We start from the raw sequence: 20,157 nt of genomic DNA, 5'->3' as shown, positions 1-20,157 counted from the left end.
GAAACTTTTACCGATAATTTTAAATAGTTATGTCACGCTTTTGTAGTTTGTACTCTCGTTTAACCATGTTTGACAGACTGTATGCATAGTTCATAAGAAAAATTTAGAACTCGAGCCGTAAAGCCAGAAAAAGTCCTTACTCATATAAGCTAGAACCCAGGGCCGTAAATCTTAAAAATGAAAGAAACTTGAGTCCAAAGAGTATATAAACACTACGTTCTTGAGTCTATGTTTTGGTGTGGTTTTGGTTATTCGTCTGTGTTTGGCTGAGGTGGTTCTAGGGAAGGGATTGCTGATTTAATTGTTTTAATTTCTTTGCTAATAAATTAATGTAGCCTTTTAAAAATGATAGCCTTTGATCGATCTAACAATCATAAAATCTTATTGATTAAAGATTTTTCTTAGAAAATTACAATTTCCAAATTGTCAATATTGACAAGCAGGTTTGTATATTATCCGACTAAATAATGTAATAATAACCTATAACGGAACGTCCACACCCTTGTGTACTTTTTAATTTGTCAGTAGTAACCAATCAATAAGTGGAGTTTCCGTGCAAACTACAGTAATTTACTTGATTTTTTCAGATTACAATGTCGAAACGTACAGCCGAAGATGGAGGCAATGGCAGCAGTCAACCGCCGATCAAAAAAGTTCACTTTGAACCCCACTTAATAGGTCCTGTCTCCACCCTTGAAGAAATGGACATTAAGGTTTTACAATTCCAGAACAAGAAATTAGCTCAGGTAACCACATAAACGCAGAAAAGATACATATGATTTACTTTCATGAACATTTTAACTGTATATTAATGTGAAAACAACAATGTAATCATCACTAATCACAATCAAAGTCAGCTGTTTGACAATGTACTCTTTACAGCTGTTTTTACAACTACACAAATTACTCAACTACTTAGCCAAGGTTGTAAGTACCTTGTTATCATCCTCTCTCATAATCATAATTATCAGTATGAGAGATTGATCTTTCATAATGTAATGATAACCTTAATTTCAACTGGTTTTTTGGCACATAGACTCAACCAACTAACCACAGTCTATTTTGTCAATACCATGGAAAAGGAGAGACACTTCAGAGAATGAGGGAATTTTTTGAAATCCAACTTAATTTTGACAATAGTACTTATTCTGACTACAACTAAATTTGAGAGTATTCCCATCTTTCTTATCAATGCAATGTTATAAGAAAAGGACAGTATATTATTCATTTTGGAAACAGAAGGAATTACATAGTTTGTATTCAACAATTTATTTTACCTAAAATATATTTTTTCTGCATCAAGCAATACAGTAGGATGTTCTGTATATGTATGTATCAGTATATTTACTCTTTTTATAATAGAGAATAGAGCAACGGCACAGGTGTGAAGCTGAACTGCGGGCCAGGATAGAACAGCTTGAGAAGCGACAGACACAAGACGATGCAGTGTTATGTGTTGTCAATAGATACTGGAACCTACTCAATGAAGACATCAGGGTGTTGCTGCAACGCTTTGATGCGGAGACTGCAGATGAATCAGAAAACAAAAGTAATTCTTTGTTTTTCTATGACTGGTGGTCATACTGATATTATTTATGTACTTGGCTATTTAGATTTTAATATATTTATCATCATCAGCACCATCTTAACCTATTGCCACTCCCTACTGAGCACAGGTTTATCAGAATAACTAGGAATAACTAACATTAGTTTTTACAGTATACAGGGGTCACAAATCTTGGAGATTATTCAGATAGAAGCACTTTAATTGCCTGTATTCCTAGTAATTACCATGTAGGCACTTGATTGTGTAGTTTGTTGAATAAGATACAACTAAAGCCACATCCGACCAGACTTACCTCAGAATTAAAAAGTATAATAATTCCTAACCTCACCCAGAGATCTAATACAAAACTGCGTTCTTTTTGATTAATGACTCTTTAGTTCGTTATTCTATAGTTAGTCAGTTTTCCTTCCTTCATAAATGGATATTAATAGTTAAATTGATCAATGCAAAGCTATTGATTTAGGTTTAAATTCAAGCTTATGTTAATTATTAATTAAAGCATGTAGGTTATTATGGGAAATTGTTTATTTCAGTATATGTACCAGAATTTCCATGTTATAGATGAGAACGAAGCGACCACTTCATTCTTAATGCAGTTATCAACATGGGACAAGGAGGAATTGGACGCCCAACTTGCAAACAGAGTGCAAGTCAGTAAACGAGCAGTGGCCAAAGTATTACAGGCCTTTGATAGGCTACAGCAAAGGAATGATAAGATATGGAAGGCTATTAAAGGGGAAAGTGAAGGTGAGAATGCATTTATGGTGTTTTAGTGATAAAATGACTATTTAATGTCAACCATGAGAGTTACTAAAAAAGGAAAGCCAAAAGAACTAGTCCAGTTAGTAATAATTTCATCAGTCAAATCATTAATTTCATGAAGACTTAAAGAAGATTTAAAGGCTCTTATGATAATTCAAGAATACCATGGGTTCAAAAAGCTGAATCTACAAAGAAGATTTAAAGGCTCTTATGATAATTCAAGAATACCATGGGTTCAAAAAGCTGAATCTACTGAGAAGATACTGACAAGGACCCTAATAATAAATAATCAGTCTTGCATAGAAAAGTGACCACATGTAATATGTAGAACCACAGAATAAAAAAGACAGTACAAAATTTCTAATAAGTGGAATAGATCTGGAGAAACTGGTTAAATAAAATACAGAAAAATACAGATTATTTTAAATTAATTTATTGTTTGATAATTAATTTGAATAATAAATATAAACAATTGAAAGTTTAATTAGAGTCCCAAAATATAGAGAGATCCAAACGTTTTTTGTTCAATTTTGTCAATATTATATTTGTTTGACTAGAGGGTACACCAGCGCCATCATTAGACGAAACAATCCGTGCTACCAACGAGGAGGTCACTGCAGAGAACCGTCGGCTGCAAGCCCTTTGTACCACGCTGCATGAGAGCCACCACGCCATGACGCTGCGAGTAGCGCAACTGCAGGACGCGGTCAACAGCAGAGACACCGAGAATGCTGAGCTGAAGAACCAGATTGACGACCTGCAGTATGAGCTGATGAAGGTAAGACCTGCAAGCCCTTTGTACCACGCTGCATTAGAGCCACCACGCCATGACGCTGCGAGTAGCACAACTGCAGGACGCGGTCAACAGCAGAGACACCGAGAATGCCGAGCTGAAGAACCAGATTGACGACCTGCAGTATGAGCTGATGAAGGTAAGACCTGCAAGCCCTTTGTACCACGCTGCACGAGAGCCACCACGCCATGACGCTGCGAGTAGCACAACTGCAGGACGCGGTCAACAGCAGAGACACCGAGAATGCCGAGCTGAAGAACCAGATTGACGACCTGCAGTATGAGCTGATGAAGGTAAGACCTGCAAGCCCTTTGTACCACGCTGCACGAGAGCCACCACGCCATGACGCTGCGAGTAGCGCAACTGCAGGACGCGGTCAACAGCAGAGACACCGAGAATGCCGAGCTGAAGAACCAGATTGACGACCTGCAGTATGAGCTGATGAAGGTAAGACCTGCAAGCCCTTTGTACCACGCTGCACGAGAGCCACCACGCCATGACGCTGCGAGTAGCGCAACTGCAGAAAGAACTAGATTGACATTTGACAACCTGCAGTATGAGCTGATGAAGGTATAAAATTGTTGAAAAAAAACGAATTGGTATGTTTTATAAGTATAGATGATCCTGGACTCACAACTTTTTGAAAATAATAGCATTACTTTTAGAACTGACAATTTAGTTCAGCTCAAGATTTGTGAACAACCAAATTGGAGGTGAGACTGCACAATATGACATCAGCCTTTGGTTTGGATATTATGTTGCCCCTAAAATACCTAATTTTCTTCCAAAACATGCAGGGTTTTCCTTTACCGAAAAATGGCGTTTGAATTCAGGTGTCAAATAACCACTTATTTAGCTTTGAGTTTTGAGAGAAACATTTTTTCCAGGTCCGATCAAGAAACGACAAGTTAGAAAACCACTTAGCTGAAGCGATCGAAAAGCTCAAGAGCTACCATCAATCTGGAACCGCGAGTGGCAGCACGCCAGGACCTGGACCAGCTATAGCCGCGCCGCATCCCGTAGTCAACGCCAAACTGGAGGATGTTGCTGCAGAGCTTGAAGAACAGCGGGAACTGGCCAATAATAGACTAGCTGAGCTGGATCGTCTGCATCGACAGCATCGGGACACCCTCAAAGAGCTGGAGAAGCTTAAGATGGACGTGAGTTGCCATTGACTCAATCAATCAGACAACAACACTTTATTAGTAGAGTTATTACTGCAGCTGCCTTATCAAATGTTAATGTAAAATTAAAGAATTTGGTGCAGAACTTTTGGTGCAGAAATTGCTGTCAATTGGTTAATAACAGGTTACTTGAGGTTGATTGTGACAGCCTCACATCGAAGGCAACCTGTGTAGCACACACAGCTTGTGTTAGATATGCTTACCCCAATTAATAGTACTGCTTCCACAAAAATTGCAAAAGTTCTTCCAAGTTAGCAGTTCCTTTTCTATATACTCACTCTACAGAAGGATTCGAAAAAATTCTCTTTTATGCTTCTTAGGTTGTGTACATTAAGACAGATGGATGGATGGACAGTGGAGGCTTAGTAATAGTTCGCGTTGGCACCCTCAGGGTACGAAACCCTAAATCTGCTTTTCCATGGTTTAAATACGTTTCAGAATACCTCACACAAAATGTAGTTTCAAACAATACAAAATATAAAAAGTTTCTTTGCTTTTCAGTTTTTGTGTTCCATTGTACTGATATATGACTATTTTTAGCCTTTATCTGGCCTTCTTAATCGGATATAGGTTAGACGCACACCTCAGTAATAAACCCTGTTTTTGTCCAGATCCGTCAACTGCCTGAGTCTGTGATAGTAGAGACGACAGAGTACAAGTGTCTACAGAGCCAGTTCTCGGTGCTCTACAACGAGTCAATGCAGATGAAGACTGCTCTCGACGAGACGCGGCTACAGTTGCAAAGTGCTAAAAATTTACACATGCGACAGATCGAGATGATGGAGGTATCTACTTTCTTCTCTCTGGACAGGTTTTCGATTCCGTTTGTTGTGCGTTCTTTTCAGAAGCCGAGTAGACGAGACAGAGCTTAGGTTGCTGATGGCTTCCTGGAGTGAGACTGGGGATCTCAAATGGCGCTCGCGTTGTTCTGGCATGCCTGTGCACTCTAGCAGCACGCACTGTAATCATACCTCCATTATCGCTCATGATAGAGTTATGATTACGGTTACATTATCTTACGGAGATAGATTGTTTAATTCGTAGATTTTACAAACCAAGTATTTACTTAATCAAACGAAATCATCTGTAAAATAAAAATATTTGTTTTACTAAGAATGTAAGACCCGGTTTTGTACTAATGCTGTGGAACTACCAATTTTCTAACAATAGAGAATAGTTTGTCAGTATTCTCCCCATAACCTAATCAGGAGAATTCATTTTGAAATCATCAAACATATAGTTTCTAAAAGAAGTAACATGATTTTCTAAACAATTTGACACTATACTATATGTCAATTTTGAATTTAAAAAGCCCTTAACAAAGCGTATTTTAAGCTGAAATTAATCCTTTTACAGAGTGAAGAATTAGCACGACAAAAGGCACTCCGGGCAGAAATGATCCAGCTTGAAGATGTACTGGGTCAGCTAAGGAAAGAGTATGAGATGTTGCGGATTGAATTCGAACAGAACCTCGCGGCCAATGAACAAACGGGACCAATTAACAGGGAAATGAGGCACCTCATCACTTCTCTACAGAACCACAACCAACAGCTCAAGGGGGAAGTGCATCGGTACAAGAGGAAGTACAAGGACACAAGTCAAGAATTAAATAAGGTATGTATTAATATATTAACAGACGGGAATGGTCAGCAGGCAACTGAGGCATCTCGTCTAATCGCCACAGAACTACAACCAACAACTTGAGGGGAAGTGCATCTGTACAAGAAGAACAAGGACACAAGTCAGGAATTAAATAAGGTATGTATTAATATATTAACAGACGGGAATGGTCAGCAGGCAACTGAGGCATCTCGTCTAATCGCCACAGAACTACAACCAACAACTTGAGGGTAAGTGCATCTGTACAAGAAGAACAAGGACACAAGTCAGGAATTAAATAAGGTATGTATTATTATATTAACAGATGGGAATGGTCAGCAGGCAACTGAGGCATCTCATCTAATCACCGCAGAACTACAACCAACAACTTGAGGGGAAGTGCATATGTACAAGAAGAACAAGGACACAAGTCAAGAATTAAATAAGGTATGTATTAATATATTAACAGACGGGAATGGTCAGCAGGCAACTGAGGCATCTCATCTAACCACTGCAGAATTACAACTGGAGGGGGAAGTGCATCTGTACAAGAAGAACAAAGACACAAGTCAGGAATTAAATAAGGGATGTTGTATCCCTTATTTAAATCTGTGTATATGTGTAGTGTATATGTATATTGTGTGGTGTATTAATATAGAAATAAACGAGCGGACAGGTGCAGTTTGCACAGAAATGAAGCACATCACTTTGCTGCATAGTATAAGAGGAAGTATCACACTAATATTATAAAGGTGAAAGTTTGTTTGTGTGTGTGTGTGTGCGTGTGTGTGTGTGTGTGTATGTTTGTTACTCCTTCACGCAAAAACTACTGGACGGATTGGGCTGAAATTTAGAATGGAGATAGATTATACCCTGGATTAGCACATAGGCTACTTTTTATCCCGGAAAATCAAAGAGCTCCCACGGGAATTTAAAAAACCCTACATCCACGCGAACGAAGTCGCGGGTATCGGCTAGTATAGTATAAGAGAAGAAAACAGTATAAGAGGAAGTATAAGAATATAAAGAGTCAGGAGTTAAGCAAGGTTTGATACTATCTTAAATAATAATATAAGTAACTAGATGACATCGCGACTTCGAACCCACAGGATTTTTTTTTTAAATTCCGCAGGATTTCGAACTCTTTAATTATCCGGGATAAAAGTTGTCTATGTCAGTTTCCAGGACGCAAGCTGCCTCTGTACCTATAAATTGCTTACAAGGATGGGATTTTTCAGGATAAAAGTAGCATGCATGTGTGTGATGTGGATGTAAGCTAACTCTGTACCAAATTTTAGCAAAATCGGTTAAAGTCTGTTGGGCTGTGAAAAGCTAGCAGACAGACAGACATCTACATATACTAATATTATAAAGAGGAAACCTTTGTATTTTTGTATGTTTGTATTGAATAGGCTCAAAAACGACTGGACCGATTTCAAAATTTCTTTTACCATTACTTAGAGGGATTTTTCCGAATCCGTATAGGCTATATTTTATCCCGGAAAATAGAAAAAATAAATGTCCACCCGTGCGAAGCCGGGGCGGGTCGCTAGTATAATATAAATGCACAGATGTAATGGTATATGCACAGATACGCAAGTGTGTTTACGCACGCATAGACATAAATAGGCAAGAACAGTTGTTTTATGTTTTCATACGAATTAGGAGACTTCCTGAATTTCTGTTTATGTGTCCTATTTATAAAATCATAGGTCCGCAAAGAGATGGAAGAGGCAAATACACGCGGCGGTGCAAGTACAGAACAACCCGATGAAAAGCCACTCGTTGTCAAAAAAGAGGAACCCGACCCTGAGGTAAATATATACTGTACTGGTGTTTGTACTTGTTTTTGTCCATAATATGTATGAAAAAAACTGGTCAAATACAAATAGATTTCACACACAAAAAATACAAATACCAATAGTCCAGAGTACATAATGTACTTTTTAATTTTTTTAATTTGCATGGCGGCCATTTTGAAATTCGCCATCTTGATTTTTTATTATTTTTTTGTGATAGCGGCAATAGAAATACACACTGAAAATTTTAACTTTCTGTTCATTACGGTTCCTGAGATACAAGCCCACTGACAGACAGACTGACAGATGGTCAGTGGAGGCTTGTAATCCCGTGGCACCCTTCGATACGGAACCCTAAAAAGGGATTTTTTGCAGACTACCCAATTCTTCAAAAAATTTTCATTGTTTTGGTCTTGACGATTAACCAACTTCTTTCGGCGGCGCGGTTCCCACTAGATTTCAGCATGGAAAGGGCCGACCAACAAATTCCTAAAAGACTGACAACGCACGAACGGTTCTCTGGTGCCGCAAATGTTCATGGGCCGCTTTAATCACTTAACATCGGGTGACCCGCCTGCCCGTTTGCTAGCTATTTTTAACCCCCGACCAAAAAAGAGGGGTGTTATAAGTTTGCGTGTGTATGTGTGTATCTGTGTATCTGTCTGTGGCATCGTAGCTCCTAAACTAATGAACCGATTTTAATTTAGTTTTTTTTGTTTGAAAGGTGGCTTGTTCGAGAGTGTTCTTAGCCATAATTCAAGAAAATCGGTTCAGCCGTTTGAAAGTTATCAGCTCTTTTCTAGTTTTTACTGTAACCTTCACTTGTCGGGGGTGGTATAAATTTTTAATTTACACTTGTTATTAGAAAAAATACTTCTGTAGATATTTTTTTTTAATTTTACCTTATGAATTTTAGGGCGAAGAAGGCGGCAGTGCAGGCCCTGAGAACAAAAACGCAGGGAACAAAGAACACAATCGCGCCAAGTTGCAGGAGCAGGATCAAATCATCAAAGACCTCAAGCAGCAGCTCAAGTATGTCTGTCCCGAAATCCAAATTGTGTGTTGCTGCTACGATTTCCTTACCAGAAGTGTTCGTACATCCTTAAATGATTTTTTAAACCTTCCAGTTCCCTTTTCTTCCTTTTCCTAATCCATACTAATAATATTATAAATGCGAAAGTGTGTCTGTCTGTCTGCTACCTTTTCATGGTCCAACAGTTTAACCGATTCTGATGAAATTTGGTACAGGTTCAGCTTATGTCCTGGGGACGGACGTAGGCTACTTTTTATCCCGGAAAATCAAAGAGTTCCCACGAGATTCCTAAAGACCCATCCGCTTAACCGATTTGTATGAAATTAGGTACCGAGGTAGCTTACGTCCCTGTAATTGACATAGGCAACATTTTATACCGTAAAATCAAACCGTTCCCACGGGATCTTTAAAAACCTAAATTTACGCGGATGAAGTCGCTGGCATCCTCTAGTTGACCGTAAATGTAAAGTTTCCCATTTAATTTTATACGCAAGTATAAAATATTTTTGATTAGGTTTAATAGTTGAATGTGCAATCAATACTTGAAATTTTTAAACTATAGTGAATATAAAGATCCATCTATCGATTTAAAAATTGACGTCATTTTCGTAACCAGCATCCCAACTTTTCATTCCTCACGAGCTCGAACGACACACCCATTGCGATATCTGCCGTTCGAGCAGTCCCGCGTCTTGTCCTTGACCCGCATCTGCTCTGCCTAGACGACTCCGTTACGGACAGTTGTGTAAATCTATTTAGACTTGTACGATACCTAATACGGTAACTTAACGGTACGGTAACGGTAAAATTAGTCAACGCATGAACACCAATGTAATACAGACCTTATAGCTTGACGTTAAGATTTTAAACACAAGACCAACATACACCCGTGCTATTTCGTTCATAACACGCACAACAGACGGAAACGTTCAAGTGCGGAAACCAGTCCAGAGAGAAGATCTCGTTCGTAATTCGCGCGTACAAAACATGGCGCGTAGATAACCAGATAGCCATTTCTACATATCACCGTAACTTATAAACTATAATACTATTATTTACTAGCTGTGCCCGCGACTTCGTTCGCGTGGAATAGTGACTTTTCGCGCTTTATATAGCCACGGACGCTCAGGCGCGAGGCGCCGTGATTCTTTAAATTGACATAACTTTTTTATTTATGAACCGATTGACATGAAATAAACACTAAATCCTAAGTGAAGCTTACTACAATATATTAGTGAAAACCGTATCTAAATCGAATAAGCCGTTTCTGAGATTAGCGTGCACAAACACACAGACAAACAGACAAACAGACAAAAAAAAAATTAATTACAATTTCGGGTTCGGCATCGATATAATAACAACCCCTGCTACTTTTTTTTTATATATTTCCATTGTACAGACACCACTTTTCTACAATTTTATTATATGTATAGATAAACCCGTATTATTCCTATGACTTTGTTTTATAAGAGTGATAGTGTTGTAATAGTGTCCATGATGGTTGTGGGTGGTCAGGAAGGCGGTGAACGAGCAGAAGGAGCTGAAGCTGCTGCTGGACATGTACAAGGGCGTGAGCAAGGAGCAGCGCGACAAGGTGCAGCTCATGGCGGCCGAGCGCAAGGCGCGCCAGGAGCTCGACGACCATCGACAGAAGGCCAAGATGGCGCAGGTATCTCCCGAACTCGTCATAGTCTAACCACTACTCCATTCTCTTTTTAACCAACTTCAAAAATTATAATTCAATTCCTGATGAAAAATATATCAAAATAAAATATGTATCCCTTATCTGTTTTGTAGGAAATTGTCAATATGAAAGGGAATTGTCAATTGAGATGTATTTTCGTGAAGACACATTAATCAGTAGGAAGACCAGTCACCACACGTCAATTCCAACTTTAGTGAATTTGCGGTAACATATTTAAATATGAAAGAATTCCAGAAAGATTCTAGGATGTAAAGAACAGTACTTTCCAATGCCGGAAAGATTATATGTAGAAAGATGGAAAACAGACCTTTCAATGTAAAGGTCTGTTTTTTGCCCATTAAATGCAACCAAACCTAATTCCTGTGACTTTGTTTTGTTTATTGTCTAGTGCAAATCATCCATCTTTATTTTTATAAGTGGCTCCTATTGCTCGATGGTACTCATTTTTCCTAATGTTCGTTCAGGAAAGTAAACGCGAAAGGCGATTAGCTGACGAAGATGCGTTACGGAAGATCAAGCAGCTGGAAGAGCAGAAGTATGAGCTTCAGAAACAATTGTCATGTGCTCGACCCAACGCTGATCCACTGCATACCTTCGCGAGGCCCTTTGCTGGTTCGCAGGTAACTTCTGAGGTTAGAGGATTTTAACAGGACTGCTTGTTTGGGGATTGGGTTTGAGGTTTGAGGGCAGAGACTGGTGCTAGAAAGCGTAGTAATCGAGGTGGATGGACCAGGAGTCGACCAGAACGTAAGGAAGGGGACCAGTGCATCCAGCAGTTAGAAGATTAACTTGTGGTCACCCTAACGCATACCTTCGCGAGGCCCTTCGCTGGTTCACGGGTAACTTTGAGGTTAGAGGATTTAAACTTTTGTTGAAATTTTAAAGCATGTCTGCACCAGGCTTTAAAGTTACACTGGAGCAAGTTCCAGTAACTTAACCTCAAGAGGTTACCAAGAATTGAGGTTGAGGGACACAACCAGGGCTCTGCAGCAATTGGAAGACCGTATGAGCTCCGAAGATCTTAAAACTGTTATATGCTAGCGTCATGCATGCTGTATGCTGCTATTGCGAGTCGCAGGTAATTTCTTAGATTTTATTCGTTGGTTGTTCCTCATTTTACCTAATTTCACATCCTCTGTTTTAAATCCTTTGTTTCTCATAGTGTACTTTGCAATATCTGCAATATAAATATAGTCAGCGCGTCTTTTGGTCACAAAATATTCAGTGGTCACCCTTAGTGTTATTTGGAAAACGTTCAGAATTCTCCAAAAATCGCATGCCCCTTTGCACGATATAACGATAAATTGTATCCGCGTATTTTATAATCAAAATAAAAACGTTGATTCGAGTCGTTTCAGCATTGAGACTAAACTGTGGCATTATCATTAGGAAGAAGAAGCTCTCTTGAATGAGATGGAAGTGACGGGGCAGGCGTTTGAAGACATGCAAGAGCAGAACTCGAGGTTAATACAACAACTCAGGGAGAAGGATGACGCCAATTTCAAGCTTATGTCCGAGAGGATAAAGGCCAATTCCCTGCACAAGCTTTTGAGGGAAGAGAAGCAGCTCTTACAGGACCAGGTATAGATAATATATTTTCATGCGACAAAACGATTTAAATTAACAAGTGTAAATTAAAAATTTATAACACCCCCGACGATCCAAAGTATTTGAGTTTTCCAAAACATCATTTTCAAATAAATAATTATGTATTTAGGCAACGTCCATCTTGACTCTTGTTTTAGATTATAGCTAAGAACACTCTCGATCAAGCCACCTTTCAAACAAAAAAAACTAAATTAAAATCGGTTCATTCGTTTAGGCGCTACGATGCCATGCGCAATGATACACAGACACACAGATACACACGTCAAACTTATAACACCCCTCTTTTTGGGTCGCGGGTTAAAAATACGAACAAAATACCATCCCAAATACACCGTAGCTTATCGTTGCTTGCAAATTCATTTTTAGTTTTTAAGCGTTTTCTCGCTAATCGTCGGCGGTCGGGTAACTGCATAATATTATAGAGACAGACTTTGTTTAGACAGAGTCAGTTTAAACGAGAGAGATTTACGTCTCCACATAAATCTACCCCGTTTTACCCGTCTGAGCAAAGTCGAGATTCATTTTATAGATGCCAGCCTAACGCCATGGATCATTGCAGGTGACAACGCGGGACCAACAGATCGAGTCGTTGAGCCTGGTGGCTCGGCGGCTGGAGGAGAAGGAGCGGTTACTGCAGAACACACTGTCGGCCGTGGAGAAGGAGCTGCTGCTGCGGCAACAGGCCATGGAGATGCACAAGCGCAAGGCCATCGAGTCGGCGCAGTCCGCTGCCGACCTCAAACTGCATCTTGGTGAGATAGCTGTCTATATAATGTTAGACCTAAAGACCGAAAATGTTCATTGAGAAAAAAAAACACAGCCCTCAACGCGTTATATTTTCTTTAAAATTGTGGAATGGCTGGCCACCTCAATCTTATGTAATTATCTAATTCATCTGACTATCATTGCGGCTACCATGTTGCGGGCGATGAATAGTTTCCGCTATTCGATCGAACGTAACTGACATTATGATTTTGTATTCCAGAAAAGTATCACGCACAAATGAAAGAGGCGCAACAAGTGGTCGCGGAGAAAACGAGCGCGCTCGAAGCGGAGGCGTATAAAACTAAACGGTTACATGTAAGTGAAGCTTTCAGATAATTGTCTATTTATGTCATCAATTCAAAATTTTCAAATCTTTGAGCTGCCCCATGAAACAAATTTCTTCACTATCAGGAGGAGCTGGCCGTGCTGCGGCGTAAGGCGGAGCGCATGAAGAAGATGGAGCAAGCCGGCAGCAGTATGGACGAGGTGTTGCTGGAAGAGATACGAGAGTACAAGGAGACCCTCACCTGCCCTTCGTGCAAGGTAACTACCCTCAAAGTAATTTTTTTCTTTGATTATGATTGAAAGGTAGTTATCGAATAACAAATGCGATTCAAATGATCATGTCTTAGCAAGATGGAAGGGTGCAAAATTGATCTCAGAGGACGCCACAAGAGGTCCAGCTAATGTCAATATCAAAATCAACATTGTTTTAAGGATTCCGTACCTCAAAAGGACGTACAAATGCATTGTAAATTGTGCCCCTCGCGTATGTTTTGGGAGGGCATTCCAATTATTCGTTAAAAATATTTCAATAATGCCTGTTTATCTGAGTGACCCTTATAATACATAACTTTTTTTACAGGTTAAACGCAAAGACGCAGTGCTGACGAAGTGTTTCCACGTGTTCTGCTGGGACTGCCTGCGCACGCGCTACGAGACGCGCCAACGGAAGTGCCCCAAGTGCAACGCGGCCTTCGGCGCCAACGACTACCATCGCCTCTACCTCTCCACCTAGGGCCTTTGCACCAAGCGACTTATCGTTTCTCTCTACTCCCCTCATGGTAGGGGTTTTCTTGGAATAATAATGCGGTGGGCTCGCAGATTTACAGGGGCTTGATTCTGTAATATTTCGTTACCGTTGGTCCTCGGTCGCGACCTGTCAGGTACACCTAGTAAGCTCCTAGTGAGCATGAGGGTTGTGGCACCTTCCATTGATCTAATAATAACATAGTGATAGATAATAATGCAATGGGGTCCTAGATTTACTGGGGCTTAATTCTGTAAAAGTCGCTGCCCATGAAAATTAGGTTATGTGGAAAATCACAACTTTTCAGGAGACTCTTCAACTTCTTTGAAAAATTATGCTTTACTTTTAGATCAAAATCACATATGTAAAAAGATTATCTCTTGTACTAGCACACATGCTAAAGAACGGGTATCTACATGTACACACGCCTTGTAAAATCAAACAAAATGACATCAAAAAGGAAAATCCAAAAAAAAAATACATGGTAACAAAAAAGATTTTGCATGTGCAGCGACGTTATGTTCCATAAATTGGTCCTCGGTCGCGACCAACCAAGTACGTTTGATGATCTAGCGAGTGTGACGTATTTTGTGAGGGTCGTAGCACCTTCTGTTAATCGCATAATGCTGGGGGTTTTCTTGAGATACGAAGATATGATAAAAACTCCAGATAGCCTCATACTTTTAGAAAAGTGAAGATAAATTCGTACGCGTAGAACAGACTACATTTAGGTACGCACTTTTGGTAAGACGACACATAACATCAATCATCATGACATCATTCTAAGTTTTGAGGTTATGTGATGATAATGGTCAATGCACATAGTTGCGCGTTCTGTTGCGTTCAATTTATTTTTGTGTGTTACGATAGTGTACAGAACTCGTTTATTTATACTCAAATGATTTGTAAGTGCATCACACTACATATTACGTACCGCCTAAAACTTCCTATTTTTTCTATGGCACAGTCACAAGAACCTATCTTTTTTTTTGAGGTTTTGTCGGTAAAGGCCAGTTCACACCACGTCACAATGCTTGTAATACCACAAACTACGTTGCGACTTGGATGTGTAACGGTATTTCAATATCAACATATTATTCAAGAATATTTCTATCACTTTGCGAAAAAAATCTGTGATGTTGCCACTGTTGGAAATGATTTTTCATTATTAATAATAATAAATTCAATGGAGTATACTTCTGCAAATTTTGTAAATTAACATGATCTCGATTGACTTTTGCCCTTTTGGAATCATCTTATTTACAACTGCGTGTTGGAAACTCGCGAATTATGGCTACTTTATTTAAGGTGGAAACGAAGTAAAGCGTCGTGACTTTTTATAACGATTACTTTTTTGACTATAATAATAAGAATTAATTGATCTAAAAGACTGTTCAGTATAAAATGCGCGAAGGATTTTTTCCCAAAATAAACTAAAGTCTAAACTATTTATTTTTGAGGAATAAATTCAACAAAACAAAATCGAATCAACGCGCTGCGGCGCGTACTTTCGCTCTTTTTCATTTTACTTCACTCATTGACAATGCCTACATAATGATGTTAAAGTCCGATTTACATTGAAACATCTTAAAATTGACGCTTCGTGTGTTGTCTGTCCACTCATGTGCCTCGAGCGTCATACATTCTTTCTAACCTTGCTTTTTATACTACAGTTCTATTATATTTAAGTAAAAATGTACGTATAAGTACATTGGTGTTGATCAATAATATAAATAAATCAACTCAACACTCTACATAATTATAATTTATTTAACGAACTTTCAAACATACTTGGATCGTCAAAAGATGCCAACTACTCTGGTATTTAGATAAAAATATAGTATTGGACATGCTGCATCATTCATTCCTTATTGTATAGTGACACTCCATGTATTTAATAATGAAGTATATAAATACATACATTATATAAGAATTTATGTGCATTTTGCAATACGGTGTACATCCATACACATTTTATTATTATTGTTGTTGTATATTTAGATTAACAAAATGAAGTCGAACAATCGGATATATTTTTTTCTTCATTTAATTATGTATGTGTATAGTGATAAGTTTCATTGTACTTCTTTGTTATGGACATATTACAAATGGATTAAAAATATACTTTAGCTAATTTTATTAGGAAAAAATATGTTCCTATTGGACATGCCTAATATCGGTTCAAACTGTGATCGCATAGATATGCTGATTTGATGATTTGATGCGTAATTGTGACGCCATACATTGTGACATGCGCTATCCCGCACCGGGTTAGCGCGGGAGCTGCGTGGGTGTGCGGAGCGTCCCCACCTCGATTGCCATCTCGACCTGTCGCAAACTATTCAAATTCAAAATGTTTTTATCCAATTAAACTTTTACAAGTGCTTTTGAATCGTCAAAAAAATCTAGCACTGGTTCGGAATGCCGTTCCTACCGAGAAGAACCAGCAAGAAACTCGGCGGTTGTTCTTTTCAAGTACATATTCAATTTACAATAATATGCCACTATAGATATTAAACGTTTGCCCAATATTTTTTTTCACTTGGTTTTTATTTTGTTTTTATTTTTACGGAAAACTTTTTTTGGGAGTCGATTAACAATAAGCAGAACAATAAATAAATCTTATATTGCCGATTCGAAAGCACAATATTAATACTTTAATCGTCAATTTTTTTCATATTTTTACTATTGTTGATTGATTATTTTTGTCTAATGTACTTATGTAATCATAATTACATAATATATCTTTTTCTAATAGTCCATAATAGAGTAGTTTAGTAGTTATTATAAATGTATTGTAGATAGGCAAATAGACTAATCTAAAAAAACGACAGCCCACTGACTGATATATTTATATTTTAGGTTTAACTTTCATTGGGTCAATATAAGGTACTCTGCACTTGCTTTGCCGATTTTAATTATTCTGTTTTACCTTTAAAATGCCCCAATTAGACTTGAAACATATTTACAATTATTACATAAAAACGCCAATTAACATTAAGCGACTAAGCGAGCTCCGTACTTTATAGTGTGTTCTTAGTTATTGGCGAATAGGATAATATTGTGATTATGTTTCTAGTCTTATAATCTATACTTGAAACAGCAAGCAGACAGTTCAGGAACGAAATTACTTTCGCATAGCTGTAGAAATCTTGTGCAAGGATATATCGTATCCAAACTAGTATATATGCTTGCTACTGTTCTCGGAAGACTTTTCAGCTTCTCTAAATAGGTTCCATCGAGATGGCAGAGTTAGTTTCGAATTTAATTCATATACATAGTTGTATTGTATTTTACTAATTTTACAAATATTTAATTTAAAAAAAAAATCGACACTTTCATATTCAAAACAATAGTATCCAGTATTCTAGCGCTGTCAGTAGTTTGTAATAGGGATATTTGGGATTTCTCAATGTCACACATTAGACCAAAAAGGGAATTTTTGTGTCCCATTTAAATGATTTCACAGCCGTTTCTCTGAAAAGATCGTAAACTACGCGCGAGATACGTTAAATTTTACATCTTTATATACGAGAAGTGTCAAATTTGACATGACAAATTGTACTTTACGTATGAGTTGAATGCCTTTTGCACATGACGACATATTTTGCGTTTTATACAAACGCACATTAGTAGAAATATACTTGTTACAAAACTAAATACGGCGTCGAGTTTATATATCTGGGTACTGCTAGCTATTTAGCGAAAACTTGGTGAAATAACAATCGCGGTGGTACAGAGTCTTGAGTAGGTCATTAATAAAACCCTTTAGGCCTGCTTACTCATAACATGGAAACTCACGAAAATCTTCAAAGTTTTTGAAATGTATTAATTCGACACCTGAGCCTGAAATCTATAAAGCGCTATTTGACTTTGTTCAAACTTATGACACTGTTAAAACGAGACAGCGTTAAATCGCTGATATAAATTTTTCATGTTCTAACTGAAGACTTATGGCCGATTCACACCAATTGCGTTCACGTGACACGTGTGTAGTGACGCGCGTGAACCCCTAACACACCGGGTTACGCATCCGTCCACGCTTTACGCAAGCGGTGTGCCATGATTCATACAGTTACATACATTACAACGCAATGGTACACGCTACGTCTACGCTTACGCAACCTGTGTGAACGAGCTCTTAAGCTGAGCAAAGTCAAAGCACGCTCTATAGATCTTAGCCTGAGACTTGAAGACTTTTTACTGTGCATGAAAATGTAGTGTGCAAAGGCTCTGATACGAATTTCGGCGAAAAAGATAACTAGCTACATGATAAATTATTGTAATGGATAATATGTTCAACGGATTTAACGGGCAACGTCGGCCTATCAGTTTTTTGATGAAATTTTTTTAGCTCCTAATTATCATTGGTAGTCTTGCTTATATAGTAAGGTCCACCTGCATTAGTGACAGTTAAAGTTACGTTAGGTACGGTTAAGCGTTAAACTTTGAGCACTAATAAAAGCAGTGAGCTGTCCAAGGTATTCGGACCGCCACGATTAAGGTTAAAGTTAACAAATCCTGACCTATCTTGCTTTTATTGACGGTCAAAGTTTAAGAGTAACTTTAACGAAACTTTTACTCTGTCATACAACTGGACTGGTAAGTCAATGATGGTTGGGTTGTAGACAAATTATCATCTGTACATGTGAAGATATGCATTAAAAATAAATAAACTGTGTTTTTGTTGGGGTTTATTGTATGTGCCTTCGGTGTGACTTTTTGCGTTAGCAAAACTCATTAGATCTGATACTTTCTTTTGTGAATATGGACGCAATGCGAACACGCTGCCTACGCTAAACGGAGCGTTAGCGCGCGTTCACACCGTGCCAGTATTATCAGCCGATGACTGTAAGCATATTTACATTATGTACGCAGTTTAAAACCAGCTAAAATCACTTTAAAAGTCATAAATCTTTCATACCAAATAGACGTAAATATATTATACTATTTCCACGGAGAGGAGTTAAATCGCAAGCGAGCTTATGTTTTCCGTACTACTTTATCGAAAGGTTGTACGAAAAACAGGTTCGTTTGTGATTGGTTGGTCACTAAAAATGGTTAATGCCAACTTGACTTTTCTGTCTTTCATGAGATTACATAACAGAGATACATTAACTTCTCTCCGTGGATACAGTATAATTATGTTGTGCGTAGTTGCTGACTCTCTGCGGCCGATAATAATTAATTATTTTTACTACGACACTTCGCGTCGCAGATAGATTGGCCTATTTTTGTCCTCCGTGGACAATAGTTTCCCGTCTACGCAGGCCGAGGCTCACATTCGGGGCTGTGCGTAACTAAACAACCTAGAAATTAGAACCCAGTAGACGATATAGTATTCGACATTTATGCGTTTTTACATTGTGTGTTTGTTTTGCGTTTATAACCTACGCAACAAATTAACACCATACCGTTAACATAACAAAGTCATAAAAAGAGTTATCGCAATATAATTGAAGTGATCGAGATTTATTATCGCAAAAACTTACAGTCAAGGCACTTATTTAAATTAATTTATTACAGTAAAATTTTAATAGTAGGTATTCTTATTTTTCCGGCGAATGTAAATCAGGTAGGTAGGTACTTCTTTGAAATAATCCAGTATATTACCTAAATTATAGAACAAAATGTTCTTTTGTATGCGGTTCAATTAAACAATGCTAAATATAAAATAGTAATTAAGTATCTACTTTGCCTCACTGTGGTGATGTTTAAACTCAACTGTGTATATCTTTATGTAATATTTTAAATGGAGTATTGAATAAATGTTTAAAAAAGAATTTCACTTTACAGTTACTATCAATACCCTAAGTACCCTAACTGCCCGCCCCGACTTCGCTTAGGTAGAATTTCTGAAAATCTTCGTAAAATCTTAATCTAGGGCCTAGGCTATCTGAGCTGAACTTGGATATGACATGTGTGTGTTGCCTGTGGTCAGATTCTCCTTTTTACTTTATACATACTCGTATAGCTCAATTTTTAAATATATTTACCTATTTAAGATGTCCAAAGTACCTACGAGGGATAAAATATCACGAGCGACTAAAAGTACCCTTACAAAAAGTCCTCCGAATAGCGGAGGACATCAATAACCGGCCGCACCAAAGTACAGGAGACCTAGAAAAAAATAGAAGTAACGTTCACAGGCGCGCACGCACATCGGATTTTAGGTTGAGTTTGTTCGCTTTCGGCGAACAAATGATCGCGTATGACAGACGCTTTGGGGATTTTTGTCCTCAGCATTTTAGATTTATCGTGCAAAATGTCGGAAAAAATACCAGAGTACAGAACCCTCGGTGCGCGAGTCTG

General features: G+C 38.3%; 1 protein-coding gene across 2 annotated transcripts; it reads left to right on the top strand.

Annotated features, from left to right (window-relative positions):
* Positions 1-249: 249 nt before the first annotated feature.
* LOC123880935 (E3 ubiquitin-protein ligase Bre1) lies at positions 250-15,599 on the top strand. 2 transcript variants are annotated; one of them, XM_045929364.1, is made up of 17 exons: positions 250-443; positions 588-746; positions 1,363-1,549; positions 2,129-2,314; positions 2,887-3,107; positions 4,010-4,282; positions 4,918-5,091; positions 5,663-5,920; positions 7,618-7,719; positions 8,621-8,736; positions 10,253-10,406; positions 10,907-11,062; positions 11,832-12,023; positions 12,610-12,802; positions 13,036-13,130; positions 13,227-13,358; positions 13,681-15,599. In XM_045929364.1, exons 2-17 carry the CDS (start codon positions 594-596, stop codon positions 13,831-13,833), a joined length of 2,745 nt encoding a protein of 914 aa, XP_045785320.1. In that variant the 5' UTR covers positions 250-443; positions 588-593; the 3' UTR covers positions 13,834-15,599. The 2 variants fall into 2 exon arrangements, with proteins under 2 accessions (XP_045785320.1, XP_045785319.1); XM_045929363.1 differs by having other exon boundaries at positions 10,907-11,074.
* Positions 15,600-20,157: the final 4,558 nt, after the last annotated feature.

Source organism: Maniola jurtina, chromosome 3, assembly GCF_905333055.1.
Source record: "Maniola jurtina chromosome 3, ilManJurt1.1, whole genome shotgun sequence".
Lineage (NCBI taxonomy): Eukaryota > Metazoa > Arthropoda > Insecta > Lepidoptera > Nymphalidae > Maniola > Maniola jurtina.
Note: the sequence above shows the minus strand (reverse complement) of the source record. Positions and strands in the feature narration are given on the sequence as shown.

Excerpts from the sequence above, each read along its gene's own strand:
- LOC123880935 (XM_045929363.1), top strand. The coding sequence starts at position 594 with ATGTCGAAACGTACAGCCGAAGATGGAGGCAATGGCAGCAGTCAACCG. Across the intron at positions 1,550-2,128 it reads AGATGAATCAGAAAACAAAA|ATGAGAACGAAGCGACCACT; the intron begins GTAATTCTTTGT and ends TCCATGTTATAG. Across the intron at positions 8,737-10,252 it reads GACCTCAAGCAGCAGCTCAA|GAAGGCGGTGAACGAGCAGA; the intron begins GTATGTCTGTCC and ends GTGGGTGGTCAG.